We start from the raw sequence: 27,767 nt of genomic DNA on the forward strand, positions 1-27,767 counted from the left end.
TGTTTAGAGGCTCCCTCCACCATTAATTGGTCCAAACTGGGCTGGTTAGAGGCTCCCTCCACCATGAATTTGCCCAAACTGGGGTGGTTAGAGGCTCCCTCCACCATTAATTGGTCCAAACTGGGCTGGTTAGAGGCTCCCTCCACAATTAATTGGTCCAAACTGGGCTAATTAGAGGCTCCCTCCACCATGAATTGGTCCAAACTGGGTTTTTTAGAGGCTCCCTCCACCATGAATTTCCCAAAACTTGGCTGTTTAGAGGCTCCCTCCACCATGAATTGGTCCAAACTGGGCTGGTTAGAGGCTCCCTCCACCATGAATTTCCCAAAACTTGGCTGTTTAGAGGCTCCCTCCACCATTAATTGGTCCAAACTGGGCTGGTTAGAGGCTCCCTCCACCATGAATTTGCCCAAACTGGGCTGTTTAGAGGCTCCCTCCACCATGAATTGGTCCAAACTGGGCTGGTTAGAGGCTCCCTCCACCATGAATTTCCCAAAACTTGGCTGTTTAGAGGCTCCCTCCACCATTAATTGGTCCAAACTGGGCTGGTTAGAGGCTCCCTCCACCATGAATTGGTCCAAACTGGGGTGGTTAGAGGCTCCCTCCACCATTAATTGGTCCAAACTGGGCTGGTTAGAGGCTCCCTCCACAATTAATTGGTCCAAACTGGGCTAATTAGAGGCTCCCTCCACCATGAATTGGTCCAAACTGGGTTTTTTAGAGGCTCCCTCCACCATGAATTTGCCCAAACTGGGCTGTTTAGAGGCTCCCTCCACCATGAATTGGTCCAAACTGGGCTGGTTAGAGGCTCCCTCCACCATGAATTTCCCAAAACTTGGCTGTTTAGAGGCTCCCTCCACCATTAATTGGTCCAAACTGGGCTGGTTAGAGGCTCCCTCCACCATTAATTGGTCCAAACTGGGCTGGTTAGAGGCTCCCTCCACCATGAATTTGCCCAAACTGGGCTGGTTAGAGGCTCCCTCCACCATGAATTTCCCAAAACTTGGCTGTTTAGAGGCTCCCTCCACCATTAATTGGTCCAAACTGGGCTGGTTAGAGGCTCCCTCCACCATGAATTTGCCCAAACTGGGGTGGTTAGAGGCTCCCTCCACCATTAATTGGTCCAAACTGGGCTGGTTAGAGGCTCCCTCCACAATTAATTGGTCCAAACTGGGCTAATTAGAGGCTCCCTCCACCATGAATTGGTCCAAACTGGGTTTTTTAGAGGCTCCCTCCACCATGAATTTGCCCAAACTGGGCTGTTTAGAGGCTCCCTCCACCATGAATTGGTCCAAACTGGGCTGGTTAGAGGCTCCCTCCACCATGAATTTCCCAAAACTTGGCTGTTTAGAGGCTCCCTCCACCATTAATTGGTCCAAACTGGGCTGGTTAGAGGCTCCCTCCACCATTAATTGGTCCAAACTGGGCTGGTTAGAGGCTCCCTCCACCATTAATTGGTCCAAACTGGGCTGGTTAGAGGCTCCCTCCACCATTAATTGGTCCAAACTGGGCTGTTTAGAGGCTCCCTCCACCATTAATTGGTCCAAACTGGGCTGGTTAGAGGCTCCCTCCACCATGAATTTGCCCAAACTGGGCTGTTTAGAGGCTCCCTCCACCATGAATTGGTCCAAACTGGGCTGGTTAGAGGCTCCCTCCACCATGAATTTCCCAAAACTTGGCTGTTTAGAGGCTCCCTCCACCATTAATTGGTCCAAACTGGGCTGGTTAGAGGCTCCCTCCACCATGAATTGGTCCAAACTGGGCTGGTTAGAGGCTCCCTCCACCATGAATTTCCCAAAACTTGGCTGTTTAGAGGCTCCCTCCACCATTAATTGGTCCAAACTGGGCTGGTTAGAGGCTCCCTCCACCATGAATTGGTCCAAACTGGGGTTTTTAGAGGCTCCCTCCACCATGAATTGGTCCAAACTGGGGTTTTTAGAGTCTCCCTCCACCATGAATTGGTCCAAACTGGGGTTTTTAGAGTCTCCCTCCACCATGAATTGGTCCAAACTGGGGTTTTTAGAGGCTCCCTCCACCATGAATTTGCCCAAACTCTGCTGGTTAGAGGCTCAATCCACCCTGATTTTCAAAACAAATGTTGGTGCCAACCTCAACTTACTACAAGGGCCAAATTCACTGCTGGTGACAAGCTCTCCTCACTGCAAGTGCCAAATACACATGTTTCAAGGTGTTTTCCTACTGTCAGAGAGGTGGTATTGAGTGTGTAAAGTGTGTAGTTGTTAGGCTGTGATGTTGGGGTAATAGAGGGTCTTTGGTGTGTTAGATGCCCCCAGACATGCTTCCCCTGCTGTCCCAGTGTCATTCCAGAGGTGTTGGCATCATTTCCTGGGGTGTCATAGTGGACTTGGTGACCCTCCAGACACGGATTTGGGTTTCCCCCTTAACGAGTATCTGTTCCCCATAGACTATAATGGGGTTCGAAACCCGTTCGAACACACGAACATTGAGCGGCTGTTCGAATCGAATTTCGAACCTCGAACATTTTAGTGTTCGCTCATCTCTAGTGTTGACTATAAGACTAGAACATGTAAATTTATGCTGCAGAATTTCACTGTAAATTTCATCCTTTGGAAAGTGTAAAGTCAATTCTGTCTCAAAGCTGCACCAAATTCTTCAACAAATCCACATGTAACACATTTAGATTTTTCTGCAGAGTCCATCTCCATTCTGCCCCCGAAATACCATGTTATTCCAACATTTTTATAAGATACAACTCTTTCCAAGGGGCTGTCTAGTGAGAAGGGGACTGGTGACAAATATGAGATCAAGCCTCAGGGATTTCTAATGTAACTTATGCTGTAAAATAAATGACATACTACACTGTACACGTTCAAATGAATTTGCTAATCTATCTATCTATCTATCTATCTATCTCCTATCTATCTATCTATCTATCTATCTATCTATCTATCTATCTATCTATCTATCATCTTTCAATCAATCTATCCAATAAAACTAAATCTTGTCCTGCAAATGAAGAGCTCTGACATAGCCCTGTCAAGTAAACAGTAACAGTAAAGAAAATTATAGGTGTCAGAATACGGTGACCCCAGGAAAATTGTTCATATCCGAAAAATTACATTTTATAAGTAAAAGGGTAAAACATAACACCAATATAAATATGGTACTGTTGAAAAACTTTCTGTATCAATGGTTTGCAGTGGATAGAAAAACAGAAACAAATTTCAACAACAACAAATGAGACAATCCCCATAAATAATACTAATAAGACTGTCAAGATGGAATTATAACAGTCATTGTGGATGGTATGATAACATATACTATGCAACCAGTCCTCCTGGACAGAATGTAAAACCAAACAAACGTCCCACCGCATTTCCCCAACACCATGGCTCATCAAAGGACATATGACAAAATATCAATGATATCAACTGTAATATATTATCAGTCTGAGACGTTCAGGATATATCTAAGTGCATTGTCCCAATCGATCTACATTAGCCAGAAGACAAGCTTAGGGCCCCTTCACACGGCGTATACGCTCACTGCTTTGGAGCGTGTAAACGTTCTGTAGCAGCGGCGTCTAAAGCACTTCCCATTGATTTCTATGGGAGCTGGCAAAAAGCAGCCCATTCATTTCTATGGCGAGCGCGCGTATGTCGGCTCCCATAGAAATCAATGCGATCTGCTTTTAGACGCCGCTGCTACGGAACGTTTACACGCTCCAAAGCAGTGAGCGTATACGCCGTGTGAAGGGGCCCTAAAACACATAGCATGAAAATCTTGTAGTGAGCCCTAAATGTCAGGTTTACTGGTTGCCTCAGTCTTGCACTTATACTGTAGGGACAAAAAACATGTAGTTTATATACACTGCTCAAAAATATAAAGGGAATACTAAAATACCACATCCTAGATGTCAATGAATTATATATTCCAATTGCAAATCTTTATTCATTACATAGTGTAATGTGTTGAGAACAATAAAACATAAAAATGATCAATGTAAATGAATATCCCATTGAGGTCTTGGGGTTTGGAATGACATTCAAAATCAAAGAGGAAAATCAAATTACAGGCAGATCCAACTTTACTGGAAATGCCTCAAGACAAGGAAATGAGGCTCAGTAGTGTGTGGCCTCCACGTGCCTGTATGACCTCCCTGCAATGCCTGGGCATGCCCCTGATGAGGTTGTGGATATTCTCCTGAGGGATCTCCTCCCTGACATGGATTAAAGCAGGGGTCCTCAAACCTTTTAAATAGTGGGCCGGAGGCAGAGCAGGTCGCACAGACATTTGGAGCGGTGCCCTCCAATAGGTAAAGTGAAGTGCACTCCATGGCCTGGCCTGAGCTCCCCAGGAACTTCATTATAAATGCACGCCTGCCGGCATTGTCAGCGGGGCCAGACAGAAGTGCTTGGCGGGCTGCATGTGGCCCACGGGCCGCAGTTTGAGGACCCCTGAATTAAAGTATCAGACAACTCCTGGAAAGTGTAACGTGGCATTGGCGGATGGAATGAGACGTGATGTCCCACATGTGCTCTATTGGATTCAGGTCTGGGGAGCGGGGGGCCAGTCTATAGCATCAATACCTTCATCATGCAGGAACTTCTGACACACTTCAGCCACATACGGCCTAACATTGTCATGCATCAGAAGGAACCCAGGGCCCACATTGTGGTCTCACAATGGTTCTGAGGATCTCTTCCTGGTATCTAATGGCATTCAGGGTACCTCTGGCTAGCTCATGGAGGACTGTGCAGCCCCTGCAAAAACTGCCTCCCCACACTATTATTAACCCACTGTTAAACCAGTCATGCTGAAGGATGTTGCAGGCAACAGAACGATCTCCACAGTGTCTCCAGACTCTTCCACATTTGTCATATGTGCTCATTATGAACCTGCTCTCATCTGTGAAGAACTCAGGGCTCCAATGTTGAATCTGCCAATCTTGGTATTCTCTGCCAAATGCCAATCACCTTGCATGGGGTTGGGCTGTAAGCACAACACCTATTTGTGAATGTAGGGCCCTCGAACCTCCCTCATGGAGTCTGTTTCTGACAGTTTGAGCAGACACATGGATGTTAGTGGCCTGCTGGAGTTCATTTTGCAGGGCTCTGGCAGTGCTCCTCCTGTTCCTCCTTGCACAAAGGAGGAGGTAGTAGTCCTGATACTGGGTTGTTGTCCTACTACGGCCCCCCTCTACCTCTCCTGGTGTACTAGCCTGTCTCCTGGTGTCTGCTCAATGCTCTGGACACTGTGCTGTCAGACACAGCTAGCCTTCTTGCCATAGCTCACATTGATGTGCCATCCTGAATGAGCTGCACTACCATTCTACCTCTGGGATGAGAGCAATGACAAAATGCAAAAGTGACCAAAACAAGAGCCAAAAAGGATGAGAACAGAGAAATGGTCTTGGTCACCCCCTGCAGAACCCTCCTTTATAGGGGTGCTCTTGCTAATTGCCTATCATTTCTAAAATCGTATATAAAGTTCTTGATGGGTCACAGCACTTACTGGACTTAAGTAATTGTTACCATTTCTAAACAAGAGGCGCGCTGAGACTCTGTCACCCACAGGCCTGACCACGTATATTAGTTATATAGTTAGTTATTATAGTTAGAAGCCCCCTTTCTAATTTATCCCAAGAATGTGAATTTAGAGCAAAAAGTAAAAGCAAAGAAGTCATAAGAGTCTCCCTGGTGACTGTATTTGTTACATCTTCTATCAGCACTGAGTCCGGAGCAACCCAAGTTTATCTATTACAACTAATTTACAACCTGCTTTTATATCCTTTGGTTGATATTTAGCGGAACTCGCCTTGTCTTTAAGACTTGTACAGCCAAGTATAAGAAGCTCAGAGGAATAGACTCAGAGTTCACCCCAACTTTGTAACAGCTTTGTGAATATTTTTTTTTAGTCTTAGAAAGCCTGACTAACACTGACTTCATCTGAAGACTAAGATATTGGAGTAGCATTGTCTTATAATCTGAAGTCTCCGAGAGGAGAACTCTGGACTCCTAGATACTATACAGGAAGAAAAAAGACAAGAGCAACAAGGAACTGGGAGACAAAAGTGAAGTAACTTCAGAAAATAAAAAAACAAAATGAATATAACACAAGTAACACAAGAGGCGATGGTGACTCCAAATGGGACTAAATTTCTTTTCAACCCAGTCTGTAGAACTAGACAAGCGCCGTATTCATACGAAATTCTTCAAGGTAAGTAATAAGGTTTCTGCATATTATAGCTGTGACAGCCACATATTTCTTTCTTCATGCCTATGCAAATGCATAATGAACCTATATAGCTTGTACACCCTCTCTAGAATGGTCCCGTATATCATATACTCAACAGTCACATAGTATATTAACGTATGTGATTTTTCCCTTATGTTTCTAGAGTATTAGAATAAACAGAATTTATATCAGAAATAAACATTAAAGTGCTGATATGATATTCAGTGGCTTTGTTAGAAATGAGCCGGAATAAATGTGTATAACAGATGGTACTGTATTAGGATTAGGGAACATTCAAATTGTATTACCTTGCATCTACTTATTACTCTAACAAGTACCGTATATACTCGAGTATAAGCCGAATTTTACAGCCCAGTTTTTGTGCTGAAAAGCCCCCCTCGGCTTATACTCGAGTCAAAAAATTTTATTTATTTTTTTGATGGGGAGGGGGAGGGGGGTCCATGACCAGCCGCAATAGTAATGTATAGAATCTCCCATAAAATAGTGAAAAAAGAAGCTTTAAAAAATATATAATAAAAAAATAAATTAAATAAAAGTTCTAAATCCCTCCTTTACCTAGAACACATATAAAAGTAGAAAATGACTGTGAAACACATACACATTAGGTATCCCTGTGTCTGACAGTGCCCGGTCTACTGAATATAGGGTATCTGCAGTGCTCCTGTTCCAGGAAGGGGTTAATAGGAGCACTGCAGATACCCTATAGTCAGCCAGGCTGAATTCCAAGTGGGGGGAAAAAAACTCAGTCCTCAAGCTCAGGGAAGGGGCAGACAGACAACCAGAACACCCGCTCCCCTTACCCAGCAACTACTGCACCCAAAAATTCCGACCATTTTAATTTTTGAAATTTTCCAATTTTCCAGTAGCTGCTGCATTACCCCCTGGGCTTATACTCAGGTCAATTGTTTTTCCCAGTTTTTGTGGTAAAATTATGGGCCTCGGCTTATACTTGGGTCGGCTTATACTCGAGTATATATGGTAATTAACGTTTCTTATATTCCTACAATCTTTGTGTGTTTGTGAATAGACAAAAACAGATGTGAATGCAAAGCCATTATTTTGCATTAGGTTCAATGCATCAAGCTAGAGGCCATGTGGCAATGGGAATGAGATATAAGTTATCATGTGTTCTTAGCAAGATGGCATCACCATTGCAACATCCTTTCTAGAGATAGACTTCGGATCTACTTAGCGGAGACTTCACTTAAATTATTTTACCAAGTATTTGTTTCAACACATCTCCACTACTTCTACCAAAGATTTCCAACCAATGATTTAGGGATTATTATATACTTGGAGATTACTGGCATATATGGTGGATGTGCCCTGTGGTCTGCACACTGTTGCGTGATATACAGTGAAACCTTTTGAGACCACCCAAAATTGTATGTAAAAGTTGTCTGTCACAGAAAAGGTGGTCTGGGTAAGGAGGTGGTCTTCTGGAAAGAACTACAGTAGGTAATATGCTGGACGCATATGCTGGAACATTGTGTCTGTTATATACTGCTACAAAGCTGATCGTGGGCTGAATTTATCGCACTGTCAGCTTTCGCAGTATCTGCCCTGGTTGCAGAGGTATTGGTGCCATTAGTTATGGTGCCAATATCACTACACTGTCCGAGGGGCCGGGCTTCCAGCTCAGTGTCATTGCTGGGTGGTGAGGAATACCCTACTGTCATTATAGGTCTGTAGACTTGTATTATAGATTGTAAGCCCTCGTGGGCAAGGCCCCCTACCCCACTGTGCCAGTCGGTCGTTGTTAGTATTATATCTACCTGTATATTCTGTGTATTGTATGTAACCCCCAAATGTAAAGCACCATGGAATTAATGGTGCTATATAAATAAACAATAATAATAATAGATAAGTTAGGGTTACCTGAATTATATGGTGTTTGCCCTTGTGAAGCAGTGCCTTTTTTTCTTAGAGATGTAATTTTTATGTCAATACTTAAAGCAGATTTTTGGATCAAAGAGGGCATTGCCATTGCTCCAAAAGGTTCATTTGCCTTTCTAAAATGATATAATTTGCATATTGACAAAAGTGATAATATCGTGGAGAAGCAGACTCACTAGGAGAAAACACAATTTGATTCGGATAACCCTAACCTATCTATCTGAGGGGATGGGTTTCTAGGTTTTGCAGAGACTGAGATATAACTGAATGAAGTGACCTCCCTCAGCCTCAGCTTCTTTGTAATATACAAGGACTCCTGTGCACCTTTACTCCTAGTGAAAGCAGGATCCAACTCTCAGTGCAGGTTTTGCCCAGTTCTCAGAGGGGTTTATGCTCAGTTCCTATGGGTCCCACTTCTCAGGCACCTGCTAGGTTCATTACAATTGCTTTCAGACACAGTATGAGATCCACCTGAACTTCCATAGAAATGCAGTAATGGTCTACCACAGCAGTCATAACAGTGTTCTTGACAGAAGAATGGAGAGCGTAGAAGATCTCCCTTTCACATGAGACTTTCCCACCTGGTATGGGGTGCAAAGACCATACCATGAGTGGAGCTTATGACTGTGTCCATCCGAAGTATAGACTTTCAGACAACATGGGTTTTGCTTTATCTAACACCATGCCTCCCATGGTCATTCCCTATGCAGTAGCTAAAAAAGACATCTGTTTATTGCTCCCAAATGCAATATAGTGTCCATCAACTGACGCATCCTGGTTTCCATTTCCATAGTTGTTTGTGGTATTTTGATAAAAAATCTGATGGAACCTCCAAGGCGAATGTAAAGATATCCTGAATAGTTTGGACTATTTTCTATAATATCAATGCTAGAGGGTATCAATAAAACTTATGTCTGTCCCAATTAAAACATAAGATGTATTTTTATCACACCAATACAATAAGAATACATTTCTTGCATGTATGTGTGAATATACACTCCATACAGTTTACTGTTCATGTTGCTGTTCACTGCACAGGATCCTGATATCAGTCTATAGTAACAGTCACATAAAGCGGCTGCCAGGCAAACTCTAGTAATATAAGTAATATACAGCTTATAACACATAAGCTGACATAGTGACTGTAAACACATAACAGATTTTTCATTAAAGCATTACATAACTTTCCAATATTTTTTGATTTTCTGGCTGTATTTGTGCCATTAATAATACACTAGGAGTCTGGGTGTTCTGGCTCTTGTATAATGCTGTGAAGCTGAGGCTGGAGGGGGGAATCATTTCAAATAGATATACCACCAGTGGCGTAACTATCGTGGTAGCAGTGGTAGCGGCTGCCACAGGACCCGGGACATTAGGGGGCCCGTTGACAGCCGCTACCGCTGTGTTTTTTTTTTTAATAGGCCTTTACGGGCCCTATTTACTTACCGATCCTGGCTGGGCCGGGATCGATAAGTGACACCGCGGGCCCCACAAACACTATCATTATACTCAGGGGTCTGCAAAGAGTATAATGATCGGAGGCCCGGGAGAGGTAAAAAACATAAAAAAACACTGTTACTTACCTCTCCACGATCCTGCCAGGCCTCCTTCCTAGTTGTCTGACGTCACATGAACCCGACCTGCGTCCCAGGTCATGTGACATCCGACGTCATTGAAGAAGTATGGCAGCGGAGTCCGACAGCGTAGGCACCGGGGGACAGGTAATAAACTAGTTTTTTATGTTTTTATTCCCCCGGGTCTCCGATTATTATCCTCTGGGGTCTGAAAAGACCCCAGAGTATAATAATTGTTTATGGGTGTCCACAGTGGGACATAATACAGTCTGCAGGGGCCACTAAGGAACATAATACTGTGTGCAGGGGCCACTAAGGGACATAATAGAGCGCGCAGGGATGCGGAGGAGGGGGTTGGTTGAGGTCTTCGGCGTTGGTGTCGGTTGGGGGGGGCCCCATTTCAAAAGTTCGCCACGGGTCCCCGCCATTCCTGGTTACGCCACTGTATACCGCGTACATTGTAAAACCTAGACCAGAGATATTGGTGTCATATTTCTAGAGGAATTGCCAGTTGAAAACACATAGTCAGAATTGGGAGGATCTACAGCTAAAGTTCAGTTTTCCATGTGTCAATCACCTTTAATAAAGTCAGGACACTATAAAGAGGTGCGGCAGAGTATTCTGTTATCACAAGTATCACATTGTATTATATACAATCACTGAATACCTACTCAGCTTAGAATAAAATAGGAAATTGTGTCATTTAGTATTTTGTCTTAAAGGATAACTAAACCTTTGAACAGATTTTGCTTTTCTGGCAAAATTTGTGACATTAATAATTATTATTTATTAATGAATTTTCTCTCCTTTCTGCATTTCTTTATTCTTTCCATCGTTTCTGTATTGAGAGGGGAAATCTATAAATTGCTTTCACTACGTACATTTAGTTACACTTTAAGACTAAATACAAAATTGCTATTTTCTATTTTTTCCAAATTGGGTAGGTGTTTGCTTATTGTATATACTATTCCATCTAAAGTAAGTTCCAGGCCTAAAATCTATAAGCTCTGAGTTCTCATCACATTTAGGTTTGGTCATTTATTGGTTAATATTTTATTCTGCATTGGCACTGATACACATACAGAGAAATAGAAGAAAAGGTAAATAACCTGTGATGACAAAACCCTCTGCCGCACCTCTTTATGGTGTTCCCGGCTCTCTTAAAGGTGATTGACACACGTATAACTCAACTTTAACTTTTCTCATACTTGTAGTCAATGTCAGTCACCGGCTATTACAGATCATAAATATTAAAGAGTTTATGATACAATGTAACACCCTGATGTGCAACATATTGTCAAGTCAGGTGAAATAGTTCACTGCAAAGTGTATTACACAATATATTCCTAAATCATTTTTCATTGACCACACATAAACATACTCTATGAGGGGGAGTCAAAAATTATCCGCACCCTGGTTGTATTAAAACATCTGTTGGCCATACTGTCTTATCAGTGCTTTGGTTACGAGGTCGCTGTCTCCCCAGTCACTTGTGTACGGGTTTGAAGGTGTTACATCAATCCATTTGTGTAGTGTGAGAAAAAAAAAAAAAAGCCCCCTTGTGGTTTTTCCAAAAGAACAGCAGCAATCGGTGATGTATTTTTTGTAATCCGAGGGTGTGTCTAATGCCGATCTTTAAGGCCAGGGCCCCACGTGGCATAAACGGCATAGTTTGCCCATGGCAGAAAAAAACGCAGTGTTTTACAATGACAGCAAATTGTACTTGTGCTAACATATAAGTGAGGCTTCAAATGTCAGAATGTCAAGTGGGTTTAGAAAAATGATGGAAAAAATGAGGTCCAGCCTGTGCGGTGCATCAGCGACATACTGGTTTATCACTCGTATGATGCACCCCCATCCCAGGACAAAGGGGCAGAGTCCTCCTCCTTTAATGCCATCTACTGGTTGCTAGTGTTCCAGTGACTACAAGGGGAGGACCATGCACTGGTAACAGAAAGAAAGATAACGAGCAAGGATTTTCCAACCCCATGTGAACTGCTGCCACTATTTAATTTATACCTTTGGATATTGCTCAGTATCACATTATACAGATGAGTCTAACATTAAGAAAGTGTGAATTTGGTGAAATACTCCAATATTCCATTAAACCAATTCAATACAATATTGCAACAGGACATAGAGATCAAATGAAAGTATATCACAAAATCATGTTGTTTTGCAAAGCTGGTCATCTCGTGTCACACATTACTGGATATGTCCAGCCAAGAGGAAGGGAAATAAAGGACATATCAGTAAATTTAGGACATTGACAACACCCTATTGTCATCCGCTCAGGTTGTTTGAAGTCTTGTTATGGAGTCTTCAAAATGTCACAGTACCAATATCTTACAAGACAATACAGAGCCACAGAGTAAATGGCCTCTCCCAAGGCAATCACTTACTGTGTAGTTTGGGTACAAGTTGTATTATTTTACCTCTGTGCTGACAATCACTTTTATCACTTGTTCCTCCAGACCTGGACATCACTGGCATATTGCTGTTTGCTTGTTTGACATTGATGACACTAATAACAGTGCTGGTCTTCATAGAAGAAGCTCAGTACATATACAGGAAAATACCTGGCAGGACAAAGTCAACAATTATCTGGGTAAATTCGGCTGCACCGGTATGTACAACCAAAGCCAATGCTGCATATTATGACTTAGACACAAAAGGGAAATGATAAGATTGCTAAAATATTAATACTGAGAAAGAGAAATCAAAATATCCATCGTATCATGTACTGAGCATGTTGTCTGATATGCAGGGAGCATGTTAGAGGACAAGTGGTACTTTGCAGATGTATGTAAGTAGTTATGTAGGATAACGTGGAGTATAACTAGTAATGGATTTACTTAAATCTCTGCTCTTTGTATGATTGGTCCTTGGGGTCCTTGCCAAGTGGGTGGTCCTTGTAAGTAATTGACAGCATTCCATGTATGCAAGCTCGTACAGAGAAGGTTAAGTTAGTATCAACACATTGGATATTCATTGAAACAGTACAAGTTAGGCTAAGTTCACATCTGCACCAAAGTCTGTTTCAGATTCCGCTACAGCAACCACCAGAAATTGGCAAAGAGAAAAGTCCAGCACAAAAATGGTAGACACCCAGCAGACTCTATTATAGTCTATGGCGTCCACAGGTGTCCTTGGGTAACCATTGGTTCAGCAGTCTAGCTCTCTGTCATTCAGGTCTCCCAGTGGACCCAAATGATGGAGAACCATGCACAGGTGTGAACCTAGCCTTATTTCCCTACATTACAATATATAAATTCAATCATTTCCTCCTTCTCTATAACATGCTGCTTATAGATCACTCATTTGGATTAGGAATGAAACATTGAATGCAGAAGTTCTTAGGGACATATATTGTTTAAAGGGGCTCTATCATTGGGAAAAGTCATTTTTAACTAAGCACATACTTGCATAGCCTTTAGAAAGTCTATTCCACACCTACCTTTTGTATGTAAATTGCCTCAGTGGTTTTTGAATGAGCTCAGTCTTATTCATATGCTAATTAGCTTTCAGCCAGCACAGGAAGTTTCCAGCAGCCTCCTTTCTGCTATTCTCTCATATCTGTGTGTATAAACAGGAAGCCGAGTCATCAGCAGCAGCAGCCTGTGCTGTACACATACATAGGAAAGAATAGCAGAGGGTGCCGATGAGACTTCCGGGGTGCGCCAAGAGGCTAATTAGCATATGAATAAAAATGGGCTCATTCAAAACCACTGAGGCAATTTACATACAAAAGGTAGGTGTGGAATAGCCTTCCTAAAGGATATGCAAGGATGTGCTTATCTAAAATGACCTTTCCCAATGATAGAGCCCCTTTAAAAGCCCTTGGCTATGGTTTCCATTTTAGATTCCCAACACAACAGAATGACTAGGGCAAGCCAGCATTACAAGAATGTAACAATAAGAGATGCCAAAATACATTTCAAGGACAAATAACTTGAAAAAAAATATGATCCATCATTATTATTTCATGAGGAAAGAAGCATCTATTAACCCTTACCACCTTGTACTGTAATGATACATTGCGTGAACTGGACCACCAAACTATAAGAGTGGAGTGATGACAGGGGTACAGGAGCTGTGCATGCGCCATCCTCTGCAAGTATATAGTATTATATAGCTAACATTCCACTCTAATAGCTCGGATAGGAGATAACTCCAATCTCGGCCATTTAACCACGTAAATGCAATGGTCAAAGATGAATGCAACATGTAGTATTTGGTTAGACAGAAGAAGGGGGCTCCATTAAACACCCCTATTCACACACCAGGGGGGACAAAACATAATTCTAGTAAAAGATGCTCCAGCATTGTTATTTCTTGAGGAAAACTTGTATTTATTAATCCTTTTCCATTCTGTGATGTAAATGTCAGATGAGATGACAGGTCATTGTGATTTAAGAGACAATACTACACTTGATTATCATTTTATTTGATTTATTAACTTTTATTAAATAAACATTTTAACGTTTTAACACTTTATTCTCTTCTTTTACAGATAATTGCGGTTACATGTTGCGTTGGATTGTGGATTCCTAGGAGTACAATGTTTACTGATTTCACTGCCTCTGTGTAGGTATTAGAAGCTCTGTCAGATGTAGAAATGCTTATTATAGAGGTTGTCTCGAGGAATTATCCCTGTCTATATGTTCTGTTAAGCAAGGAGCAAATTCGAGGTGATTCCACCCACAACTATATTAGGGCAGGTCACGCACTTCTGTAGGAAATGAGATCTCACTTCAGGGGTAATTAACAAATCACTCTTTTATTCAAAATACAAGGAGCACTACGCGTTTCGGAATCACACTCCCTTTATCAAGTGCATATCATAAAGGCGATGTATCGCGCTTTGCCAGAGCTTGTGAGTCAACTAAAGCGTTATGTTGACTCTCAAGTCCTGGCAAAACGCGATACATCGTCTTTATGATTGTATGTACTTGATAAAGGGAGTGTGATCCTGAAACGAAGTGAGATCTCATTTCCTACAGAAGTGCGTGACCTGCCTTATTATAGTTGTGGGTGGAATCACCACAACTTTACTCCTTGTTGAAATGGCATTGCCACGCCGTATAAGGACAGACATGTTGCCACCCTAATTTGGGTCTACTATATGTATATTGGTGGTTGTGACTACTCACAACCACTGAAGGTAAGAGGCCATCAAGGCTCTCCTTCTTTTATGCCATTCTATATCATACCACCCAAAGCTGTGTCACGCTATTTTTGCCGCTCAGCATTTCATTGTGTTCTGTTAAGAATTATGAATATTATACAGACTATGCCGCAGGATGGAGAGATGCAACTATAGTGGAAATTATAGGGGTGATATTATTAAAACTGTAAAAGTGCGGCAAGCAGCATAGAAATATGGGGCACAGTATTCAATATCATCATTATTTTCCCTTTTAGGTTTCTGGCTGTCCTCATTCACCAGTTTCAGCTAATGCTTGTAAATGAATGTGGTGGTAAAAAAGGATTCCTCAGTAAGTTTTCAGATACAAAGCTTCAGCTCCACACAGGTCCATTGTGCTGCTGCTGTGTCTGCTTTCCAAAAAAAGATGTTCACAGGTTGGTCTACAAGTTGTTGAAATAATCTAAGCCTTTCTGCTGTGTTTTCTGTTATGACTTGCTTTACATGCAATGATTCTGATATATCATGTACATATTTTATGGTATATACGATGTCCACCAAAGGTGCCTCTTATTCTCTTATCTCCCTGTAAGAACATGTTCACACTGGAGGAAGGAAGGCAAAATATTATGTAAATAAGCATAAAAACAAAATAAGAATTTATAAAGAAAATAATTCTCTGATTTTATTTTCCTTTTTTTTTTTTTATAGTCGATCTTTATTTTTGCTGAAGTTGGGGACCTTTCAGTTTGTTTTGCTGAGGCCAGTCCTTATGTTTTTGGCTGTTGTGCTTTGGACTAATGGGACATACGCCATTGGTGATGTGAGTATTGTATTGTATTGTATTGTTACTGTGGACATTCTGAATATAGTGTAGTACATGTGCAGTATTATAGGGGCAGCAAGGGCACCAACTACCATAAAAAGGCTGCAAGATTTAATACTTGAAATATTAGGCCTTACATATACCTTCTCTGAATCTGTGTGGTACAAATCCATAGAATATGTGAACCCCATACTCTACTTCTGAACCCCCTTTATCTTACACAGATTGAATTATAATCTATATAAAAAAATGTATGCACCTTTAGGTGGATTTTATAGCGTAATTGCTGTAGTTTTGCAGCAGATTTCACGTATACATTGAAAAGAATAAAATTCCCTGTGAAAATAGGTAGCATAAATTGAAATGCTGCGGATTTAACCCCTTACCAACATCAGTTACCCCTTTACAAACAAAGAATTTGCTTTACGCATTTTACTTTCAACCTTTTACCAATATCCGCCATAATAGTAAGTGGATGTCAGGTTTTTTTAATATGGCGGCCGCTTTGAAGTGGCGACTGTAGCTACAGAGTTTCTGCTGTCCTATACAGTGAAGATCCACTGCCAATGGCCACAACCAGAGTTTTCTGATCTTATTGTGCCATCCACAACAAGTCCCCACCAGCCCCAATACCTCTACTAGTGCAGGACAGCCTCCATGTGGCAAGGTCGTAGAGCATAGGAGCTGCTTGTAGGACTTTTATCTCCACATTTTTAATCCAGAATGGGGAATGGAATCCCTGAGCACTCACCGAGGGAACATACCATTACTCAAAATTATTATCAGCATGCAATAATGTATTGACATGACCTCTGTTCTGTTCCTTTTCAGTCTCGTGCAGAGTCAGCTACAATCTATATTAATGTCTCGGTTGGTGTGATCACTATTACTGCACTATGGGCTGTGGGAATCATGTTCAACCATGTCAGACCTTCCTTAGTGGACAAAAAGATTATTCCAAAATTTGCCTGTTACCAGGTGAGATCCTGAATTCTACATAAGTTCTTTTTATAGGACTATTATTCAACAAATGTATCGTATATACTCGAGTATAAGCCAAATTTTTCAGCCCAGTTTATGTGCTGAAAAAGCCCCCCTTGAGTCAGCAAAAAAAAAATTATATATATATATATATATATATATATATATATATATATATATATATTTATTTTTTTTATTTTTAGGAGGGGGGGTATCAATGTATAGAATCTCCCATAAAATAGTGCAAAAAAAGAAGATTTAAACAAAAATAAAAGTTCCAAATCCCTCCTTTCCCTAGAATACATACAAAAGTAGAAAATGACTGCAAAACACAAACACATTAGGTATCCCTGTGTCTGAAAGTGTCTGGTCTACTGAATATAGGGTATCTGCAGTGCTCCTGTTCCATCGGGAAGGGGTTAATAGGAGCACCGCAGATACCCTATATTCAGCCAGGCTGAATTCCAAGTGGGGGAAGAAAAAACAGTCCTCAAGCACAGGGAAGGGGCAGACAGACAACCAAAACACCCCCTCCCCTTCCCCCTGCACCCAGCGACTACTGCACCCAAAAACTCCGACCAATTTAATTTTTGAAATTTTCCAGTAGCTGCTGCATTTCCCCCCTCGGCTTATACTCGAGTCAATAAGTTTTCCCATAAGTTTTTTGTGGTAAAATTAGGGGCCATGCAGCCGCAATGATAAGTAGTTGGCCCTTAAGTCAAGTATTTGGTTGCTCAATGCCTAGTCACATTAAACAATTCTCTTATGCTGAGAAAAGACAGTTCTAGAACTATGGATTGTTGGGTTTTATATCCTTATTCATGTCAAGACTGAAAGTGATGAAATCGGGATTCCTGCAGTCTGACGGCTCAATATTCAAAGTGTCAACAACTCAACAAAAATCAATAGTACAATGAAGTTAAGAGACTTTGTATCTGCCAGCTTGTTCTCCAGCCCTCTCTTTCCTCCCTCTCCATCTAAATCACTAATGTAGAGGAACCCCCACTATCTGCCTAAGGTTCTAACACAGGTCTATAAGGCTACATTCACACCTGTGCCCCGTCTCCGCCTGGGAATTCCATTCCCTATTCCACTTTAAAAATGCAGAGAGAAACGTCCTACAAGCAGCGCTTTTCTCTGCGCATTTTTCTGCCCTTTTCGAGCGTAAACCTGGTGGACCCCATTATTGGATCTATGGGGTCCAAGGGTACCCACTTTTTTAAGCAGATTAGGTTTCCGTTTGTGGTGCCCCCAAGTGGACCCCTGAACAGAAACCCAAACGCAGGTGTGAACTGCAGCATACACCCCCTTTAAACTGTTACATATAGGGAACAGATAATACATTCTGCCTTATACTGGGAATAGATTGGGTCACATAATGGTATTCATATTAAAATTCAATACTTACCAACCAGCTTTAGATATGTCGGTATTTTTCACTTGTATTATACTAGATCCTAGGATGCTAAAAATGTATCTTTTTCCTTCATATATGCAATTCATTTAACACTTTCATTCACATTATTTTAGTTTATTGTTATTCTGAGTCAACTTCAGACATCAATCATCAATATTCTTGGTACCACGGGTGTCATCTCTTGTGTTCCACCACGTCCTGGCCCCTCCAGAGCATCATGTGAGTAACCATCATTGTAACAGTATATAACCTTTGTTACACTAGGTTCACACCTGCATTCAGGTTTCCGTTCGTGAGGTTCGCTTGGGGAGTCTCAAAGCCTAATCAACTTAAAAAAAGCAGTTACCCATGGAAACCTGCTGAACCCCTTAGACTAGGATGGCGTTCACTGAGTTTCCGCCCAGTTTCCACCCAAAAAAAGGCAGAAAATATGCATTTGTTAAGCAGAATCAGGACAGAAACCCAGAGAGGAGATCAGGCACATATGTGAACCTAGCCTTAGATAATTAAGCTCTTTCCAAGCAGTCTGTTTTGACTTTAAGGATGAAGCCCCATGTTGTGGAAACGCAGCTTTTTTTGTTGCCTATTTTGTTGCAGTTTTTTTGAGCTCAAGCCAGGAGTGGATTGAGAAGAAAGCAGAAGTATAAGTACTATATATATATATATATATATATATATATATATATATATATATATATATATATAGCATTCCTTCTGTAGTCATTCTTGGCTTTGGCTAAAAAAAAAAAACGCAACAAACTCTGCAACAAAAAAAACAGCGTTTCCGCAACGTGGGGCCTCAGTCTTAGGAAGCAGGGAATTTGTTTTGCTTTTTTGTTGTTGCTTTTTACAAACTTTCATTTCTCTGTTGATACAACAGTATGAGGGCTTGATCTTTGCTAGTTGACTTTCATTTTCGCAAGGCATCATAACTTATTAACACAATTTTAGTACATTTTTCTGGATGGCATTGACCCATTGTTGTTTTACATTTTTCATTTTTTTCCATTCACCATATGAGATTAATAACATCTTGTCCTTATTCCACACAACTATGAAATGAATCATGTTTTCATGTCACCATGTTCTGAGAGCGATAACTATTTTATTTCTCTATCAAGAAAGCAGGTTTGGGGCTTGTGTTTCTCGGCAGAAGCTATACTTTTTATTTGGGTATTCTGAAGTACATATGAGTTTTTGTTCCATTTTTTTATCATGTGAGGTGACCAAAAACCAGCATTTGTAATGTTGTTCTTTAGGCTGAGACCCCACGTTGCGGAAAAGCAGCTTTTTTGTTGCAGATTTTGCTGCATTTTTTTTCAAGCCAAAGAAATGGGAAATATATAGGAAGTTCTTGTACTTCTACCTTCTGCTTAATCCACTCCTTACTTTGGCTCAAAAAAACACAGCAAAATCTGCAAGCCTGTGCCATAAAGATGAAGCATGGTAGGATCCCATGATTTTTGTATATGTTAATAGAAAAGTTACGCTATGTTAAAAATATAAGAAGGAAAATGGTTAACATTATTATTCCACAGAATTAGAGCCAATCTACCAAATATATGCATAATTTATGCCCTTAAAAATTTGCTGGAAGATGATGCAGTAGAATATTATGCCACGTGCCAATTCCAGATACATTGTAGATAATGGTGCCACAAGCCAGAATCTGTATGTCTAATGCTCCATACAGAATAGTGAGCAAGCTGAAGGTAAATAGTTATGTAGGAAAAAGCACTTACACATTTCACACTGTACAGAATATACAACCATACCAAGCATACAGAGGATTTGACCTAGAGATTGAGCTAAGCACAGATAAGATAAAATATGATAAGAAGCATTTGTAACTGATAATCCATCTGTCTTTAGTGTCAAGATGATCAGATATGTAGGAAGATTCTAATGGGCACTCCACCATAAAACTGGTCATAGACCTAGGTTAATAATCTGCGGCATTGCTGGTTGCCTACCTGTCCTGATTCTGTCATTAACATAAATATTTGACTAAACCATCATATAATTTCAGCATGTAACATCAGTGGAACAGACCGAGATAAAATCCTTCTTATCAGAACCATCAGATATTTGCGGAGCATCTAGTAGGCCATACAATACCAGTTGATCACAGTTGAGAAGTTGGACTCCCAAGCTACTTCTTAATAATGGTTGTCCATAAAAGAGAAAACACAATGAGATGCCTCACTCATGTAAAAGATTCCTATACACGTAAGAGAAAAGACTGCCAAACCCATCAATTTTAGCATAACTAGATGGCAATCTTGTGTAAACATCGGCCTCCTGACTCCTTCCTGACTGTTGGAGTAAAACTTGAATAAAACAGAAGAAAACTTGATCAGTGTATAGAGTAATACTATATAATAAATACTGCAAAACTATTGCACTTATGGTAACGAAGATGGGTGGGGTCACAAACACCTTAATACGCAGTAGTCACAATACTGGGTCTTTAGAGCTGCTGCTTCCACATCGCCATCAGAGATGTCCAAAATATTGAGATGAAAGATGAGAATCTCCTTATTTCATAGGACACCAAGTGAAAGTTTCTCAGTCTTATAATGCCTGAGATATAGCTATAGGAAGTGTCGCTCCCCACCCCCAATTCTCTTCATTACAATCAGCTTGTATTCTTTACACAGTGAGAAGCAGGGTCAGATCTCAATAGAGAATCAAGGAAAAGAGTTTTAAAAATGCCGGATTTCAAACAAAGGAGCCAAAATGTGTTAATAAAGTATATTACAAAATGTATTAATGACACAAATACTGAGAAAGAAAATCAAAGGCTGTCTGAAAGCTTAATAAGCAAGTGAAGGGGAAGACTAAAAAAAAATGGCACTGGGGCGCCTACCTGAATTCAGTACACTGTCAGCTTTGCAATATGGCACAATGTAGAGGACATAGAAGGTTCACTTTAAGGACCTTTTTTTTGTTTTTTCCATTGTCATATTTTAAAAGCCATAACTTTTTAATCTTAACGTCAACATTGCCATATTATTCCTTGTTTTTCACTCTACGAGTTGTACTTTTCTATTGCACCAAATTTCATTAACTCTTTCATAGCAGGATGGTAAAAAAAGCATTTCACAATAATTTTTTTACGGCGCACTGAGCATAATAAATAACATGGTAACTTTATTCTGCCAGTCAGTACAATTACGGTGATGCAAATTTTTTATAGGTTTTTCTGTTTTACTACTTTTTTAAAAAAATTTCAAATTCTGAGATCCATAGCTTTTCTATTTTTCCATCATTGGAGTTATGTGAGGACTTATTTTTTGTGAGATCATCTGTAGTTTCTATTGGTAATATTTTGGGTTGTATGTGACTTTTTGATAATTTATTGTAAATTTATTTTGGAGGCAATTTTTTTTTTTTAATTTTTTTTTTTTTTACAGTATTCAAAGTGCAGGATACATAATGTTTTATTTTTATAGTATAGGTTGTTATGGATGCACTGAATGTGAGTTTTATTTATATTTACAAAAAAAAGATTGGGGAATGGGATATTTATGTTGTTTTCTTTATTTAAAATTTTCATATAATACTTTACAAAATTGTGTTTAAAGTTTTTACGTTTTTTTTTTTAACATTTATATTTAAGAACCAGTATGGGAATTGAATACTAGCTGGCGTGATTGCTTACATAGTACAAGACAATATTTCTGTATTGCAATGTACTATACCTTACAAAGTGAAACTGAAAGTAAATCTATAAGACTCAGTCACTGGAAGAGCCATCTATTTTAACTTGTGAAGGTGATGTGGGGGCCTTCCAAAGGCCCTAGTCACTATGATAATGCATCACACCCTACCATCATATTGTGGGTGTACCAAAGTGAAGGGGAGCACAAAGAGAGCCCGTAGATGGTGGCATCTAATAATTAAATGTCTGCAAACAGTGTTTTTACCGTTTACAGCAAAGCAGGAGGTCAGTAGTGTTTCTCTCGATGGTGCTGAATCAGCTCTTGTGCTGGCACCATCTTCATGACCTAGTAATATGTCATTTTGCACCAACAGTCTTCTACCCCTGATGTAATAGTACGTCAGGGTGCAGGGATCGGTTAAATAAACACTAAATCCAGAAATAAATAATAAAAAATAGATAATATTTCCCACACATGTTAAAATTTTTTATATTTGCCTTGTACGAATATATAAGTATATGGCAATATTGGTTGAATTTGGCAGTTCATTACCACTTTGCATAAACTCATAGTATTTTTTCTTTCTAAACTGCCCTGATCAGGAAGTTTACTTGGTTTGAGGATGGGATCTTTTTGTACAAACAATCCAGCCATCAATTGATGGGCAGCACCACAGCTGACTGAACTCATGTGCTTGGCCAGCTTTAGGATAGGTCACCGATATCAGATGAATGGGGGTCTGATTCTCAGCACCCCCATCAGTCAACCAGTGGCCACAGCAGCTGATCAGTGGGGGTACTGGGTGTTGGACCCGCACATGTCTAATGTTGATAAACTATCCTGGCAAGGTGTCATTTACCTGCCAAAAATGGATGCAAGATTCAAAGGGGACAGTAGAAAAGGATAGAAGACAACAAAGAAGGGAGCACAGAGAGTCAAACAGGGAAGGATACAAAGGAAGGTGGAGCACAGAAAAAGGGTAACACACTAAGATCAACTCGAGTGACTACAAACTAAAGAACATAGACTGGTGGCCCAGAACCCGCTGCCACCTTGTAATATGACCAATACACGTATCAATTACTAAGACCTACAATTAATATACCTCTCCACCTCCTTGATACACTGCGCAATATCTCATACAGTATATAGACACAGCAGCAGCTATGGCATTATGGTGTAATCATTCAGCACAACAGTTTCTTTTTTTTGATAGTAAACCAACATGGAGGAATGACAGAAACTGCCCATTTTCGTCTTTTCTCCATTGTTTCGTGGCCTGCCTTCAACTGAATCACACTGCTGACTCAGCTAGAGAAACTGTGATGCTGCCACCATCTGGCCACAATAATTATGGCTCCTCTCAGGCAAAGGGGAAATAATTATTGAAGCTTTCTGACACTGGGCCCCCCTTCCCTCCGAGCCCCTGTGCAGGTGAACCAGCTACAAGGCAGTATATATGCCCCTGACCTGCAGGCTTATCTGTTGGCTTATTCACAGGAGTTCCAACTTTTACAACATGGGGCACGACTTTGCTAATGGGACAGGGCCTAATACAGTAAGGGAAGGTTCCTAATGCAGCAAGCTGTCTAATACCCAGATAACAGACAGTGAGAAAAACAAGGGCGCATTGCTCATGTTCATGGGACACCTAAAGAAGATTTCTTTATATATTTCTCCATGTATTTCTTAGTTTTAATATGATGTAAAATGGGATCAAAAGGAAGGAGGGAATATAATTCGTTTTAGGGTGCATGCACACTACGTAACGCCGGGCGTGTATGAGAGCCGTACACGCCGGCGTTACAGCAGGGCTGCCGAACACTTCCCATTCACTTCAATGGGAGCGCTCGTAAACGCCGCTGTTACGAGCGCTCCCATTGAAGTGAATGGGAAGTGTTCGGCAGTCTGCTGTAATGCCGGCGTGTACGGCTCTCATACACGCCCGGCGTTACGTAGTGTGCATGCACCCTTAGTGCAGTTTTAATAGCTCTATGCATCAGAACTGAGTGATAACACAAAAGACACAATCTAGTAGCATTGTATTCTGTAAAAGGGAGTCTGTCACCAGAAGCCAGCACATCACTCCAGCCCCATAGATAGATAGGAGAGCTCTTGGGAGCAACAAGGACAATGTCAGAGTAAAGGCAATGTCCTATTCATTCCAAAGAGTCCATTTGTATATTGACAAAAACAGGGAAATCACAGCAATGGAGGTATCAATTGACAAGTGGAAAACCTGGTTTACTTCAGGTGACCCTAACCTGAGGGGCTGGGTTGGGTTCTTGTGACAGACTCCCTTTAACAACAAGAAAATGGATGTTGTCAATAATAACTGAATGACAAGACAAAGCAAATTACAGAAATAATTAGAAAAATAACATTTATGTGACAATATAAATGGAAAATGCCACCTAAAGACAGATGATAGTCTGGTGTATCATTATATGAAACTCTTATTGAGGCCGCGGTATATTTTGTAACAAAGGGAATTGGAAAATATTTCATTGTGTAACAAAACTAATAATAGGAACCCGAGAAGAGACTGATAGTTTAACTCCATCCTCAATAGCTATAAAACATGTAATATGGCGTCAGACATACAATCAGGGCTGTTGTTTTCCTCTTGTCCTTTCTCTATTATCATCTCATTCCAACACATGGTATTAGTGGGTGGGTCAGCTAGACAGGGCTACTATGTACTTTGGAAGTGTGATCGAAGATTAGTTATCAGCGCCACAATACAGGAGGTTATATGGGAGGTAAGTGATAACACAACTATATACAGTCCTATGAAAAAGTTTGGGCACCCCTATTAATCTTAATCATTTTTAGTTCTAAATATTTTGGTATTTGCAACAGCCATTTCAGTTTGATATATCTAATAACTGATGGACACCGTAATATTTCAGGATTGAAATGAGGTTTATTGTACTAACAGAAAATGTGCAATATGCATTAAACCAAAATTTGACCGGTGCAAAAGTATGGGCACCTCAACAGAAAAGTGACATTAATATTTAGTAGCTCCTCCTTTTGCAAAGATAACAGCCTCTAGTCGCTTCCTGTAGCTTTTAATCAGTTCCTGGATCCTGGATAAAGGTATTTTGGACAAACAATTCAAGTTCAGTTAAGTTAGACGGTCGCCGAGCATGGACAGCCCGCTTCAAATCATCCCACAGATGTTCAATGATATTCAGGTCTGGGGACTGGGATGGCCATTCCAGAACATTGTAATTGTTCCTCTGCATGAATGCCTGAGTTGATTTGGAGCGGTGTTTTGGATCATTGTCTTGCTGAAATATCCATCCCCGGCGTAACTTCAACTTCGTCACTGATTCTTGAACATTATTCTCAAGAATCTGCTGATACTGAGTGGAATCCATGCGACTCTCAACTTTAACAAGATTCCCGGTGCCGGCATTGGCCACACAGCCCCAAAGCATGATGGAACCTCCACCAAATTTTACAGTGGGTAGCATGTGTTTTTCTTGGAATGCTATTTCTTTTTGGACGCCATGCATAACGCCTTTTTTTTTATAACCAAACAACTCAATTTTTGTTTCCAAAATGAAGCTGCCTTGTCCAAATGTGCTTTTTCATACCTCAGGCAACTCTATTTGTGGCGTACGTGCAGAAACGGCTTCTTTCTCATCACTCTCCCATACAGCTTCTATTTGTGCAAAGTGCGCTGTATAGTTGACCGATGCACAGTGACACCATCTGCAGCAAGATGATGCTGCAGCTCTTTGGAGGTGGTCTGTGGATTGTCCTTGACTGTTCTCACCATTCTTCTTCTCTGCCTTTCTGATATTTTTCTTGGCCTGCCACTTCTGGGCTTAACAAGAACTGTCCCTGTGGTCTTCCATTTCCTTACTATGTTCCTCACAGTGGAAACTGACAGGTTAAATCTCTGAGACAACTTTTTGTATCCTTCCCCTGAACAACTATGTTGAACAATCTTTGTTTTCAGATCATTTGAGAGTTGTTTTGAGTAGCCCATGATGCCACTCTTCAGAGGAGATTCAAATAGGAGATCAACTTGCAATTGGCCACCTTAAATACCTTTTCTTATGATTGGATACACCTGGCTATGAAGTTCAAAGCTCACTGAGGTTACAAAACCAATTTTGTGCTTCAGTAAGTCAGTAAAAAGTAGTTAGGGGAATTCAAATCAATAAAATGATAAGGGTGCCCATACTTTTGCACCGGTCAAATTTTGGTTTAATGCATATTGCACATTTTCTGTTAGTACAATAAACCTCATTTCAATCCTGAAATATTACGGTGTCCATCAGTTATTAGATATATCAAACTGAAATGGCTGTTGCAAACACCAAAATATTTAGAACAAAAAATGATTAAGATTAATAGGGGTGCCCAAACTTTTTCATAGGACTGTAGATCTGGGATTATAGACATAGTCTAGAGAGTCTGCCACCTCCTCCCTAGCATATTCATTTGCCTCCATCATGTTACAGAGCACATTACAGTAAAAAACATCATACCTTTGTTATGTATGTCACATTAAAATATAATGTTGAAGCCATATCATTCATCACCACAATGTGATGGGGCAATTGAATATGCCTGGTGGAGGTAGTAGACTATCTGACTTGTCCAGGCATACAAAAACTGCTGACAACTATTGGCATACTATATTGTAGGTTTGAGGAGAGGGAGAAAAAATCAAATGACCTAAGAGCTGTAAGTGTAAATCTCCCACCAAACCAAGAAGAAATTCTCAGCAAACATTGAGAAAACATGTACAAGTCACAATATTAAATGGATCTGGGATGACCATTCTATATTGAAAATATTGTATACTGAGTCCATTGTAATATCCATCTACAGCTGCCTATGTAATGGTTGTCCTGTACATTTATAATGATATGTGAGTAGTATACATGTCTTATTTCTCTACCCTTTGCTAAACTGAAATGTATGTTTCAACAATATAGAAATAAAACCCCATTGCCTATAATTCCCCCTAAATCTTATATTCTGTAAATATCATTTTTATTTCAGACATGAATCAACAACTTCTAATCATTGAGATGTTCGTGACCACAATCATCTGCCGAACACTCTATCGGCAGAGATACGAGGAAAAACCCGCAGTTAGTGACGACGAGGAGACTAAGGAAAATCTGATAAATAGTACACTATGTCTAAATGGAAAGGCAATGGATGAAGGACTCCAAAAGGTGTAAAAGATATCCAAGAACAATCGCAGGAACTTCAATGGAATAAGACTTACTTACTTCTGTAGAATTGCGTCATCTACTTGTACAGACAGATGGTTTGTTATGACAAATGTTTATGGGGCTAATGGAAATATTTTATATACTGTATGTTTATATCTTTATATATTGAGGTTTGCTTACACTATGCATTGCATGCTGTTCATATATTACTGAATCTATTAAACATTGTGAAGCAAGTTCTGCCTTAGGACCTACATCGAATAAATATATTCAGTATCTGTTGGCGATATACCAGCATATATCATATCATACAGATGACTAAAGACGTTTTGTCAGGAAAAGTCACAAACCTGGCACAAGTCTCAGTAGTTCACAAATTTGCAACTTTTGTCCTTTTTTATCTCTTGGCACTTTTTTGACAGTTTACAGGAGAAATTGGCAGAAATGATAGCAAATCTGCGCCAGCTCATAAATGTCATACAGTTTCTTTTCTGGCACAGATGGTCGCTCTTTTCAACCATCCTTCATCGATCCATAAAGATATTCAGAGACCTATTAATAGAATTCTCTTAGGCATTGTCTCCAGTCGGAACAAGGTTAACAATTTGCAATGCCCATACATGTGGTTTTCTTCCTTGTTATAATAAATAGGGAGCATTGAATTTAAAAGGATTTTCTGGGAATTTTATGGCCTATCCTTAGAATACACTATTGCGTCCCAAAGTGTGAGTTGTGACCCACTGGGGGTTATGTTATGATCGTGTGTTGTATTGCGGACCTGATAATGCCAGTGATGGATGGGTCAAGAAATCTTT

At 40.4% G+C, this 27,767-nt stretch overlaps 1 protein-coding gene across 1 annotated transcript; it reads left to right on the top strand.

Moving 5' to 3' along the window:
- Nucleotides 1-6,022: 6,022 nt before the first annotated feature.
- On the top strand, nucleotides 6,023-27,067 carry LOC142194571 (organic solute transporter subunit alpha-like). Its single transcript, XM_075263790.1, has 8 exons — nucleotides 6,023-6,201; nucleotides 12,185-12,336; nucleotides 14,224-14,297; nucleotides 15,135-15,293; nucleotides 15,568-15,679; nucleotides 16,514-16,660; nucleotides 18,194-18,299; nucleotides 26,774-27,067. Exons 1-8 carry the CDS (start codon nucleotides 6,087-6,089, stop codon nucleotides 26,956-26,958), a joined length of 1,050 nt encoding a protein of 349 aa, XP_075119891.1. The 5' UTR covers nucleotides 6,023-6,086; the 3' UTR covers nucleotides 26,959-27,067.
- Nucleotides 27,068-27,767: the final 700 nt, after the last annotated feature.

Source organism: Leptodactylus fuscus, chromosome 2 (genome assembly GCF_031893055.1).
Source record: "Leptodactylus fuscus isolate aLepFus1 chromosome 2, aLepFus1.hap2, whole genome shotgun sequence".
In the NCBI taxonomy this organism is placed as follows: domain Eukaryota; kingdom Metazoa; phylum Chordata; class Amphibia; order Anura; family Leptodactylidae; genus Leptodactylus; species Leptodactylus fuscus.

Excerpts from the sequence above, each read along its gene's own strand:
- LOC142194571 (XM_075263790.1), top strand. The coding sequence starts at position 6,087 with ATGAATATAACACAAGTAACACAAGAGGCGATGGTGACTCCAAATGGG. Across the intron at positions 6,202-12,184 it reads TTCATACGAAATTCTTCAAG|ACCTGGACATCACTGGCATA; the intron begins GTAAGTAATAAG and ends TTGTTCCTCCAG. Across the intron at positions 12,337-14,223 it reads GGGTAAATTCGGCTGCACCG|ATAATTGCGGTTACATGTTG; the intron begins GTATGTACAACC and ends CTTCTTTTACAG.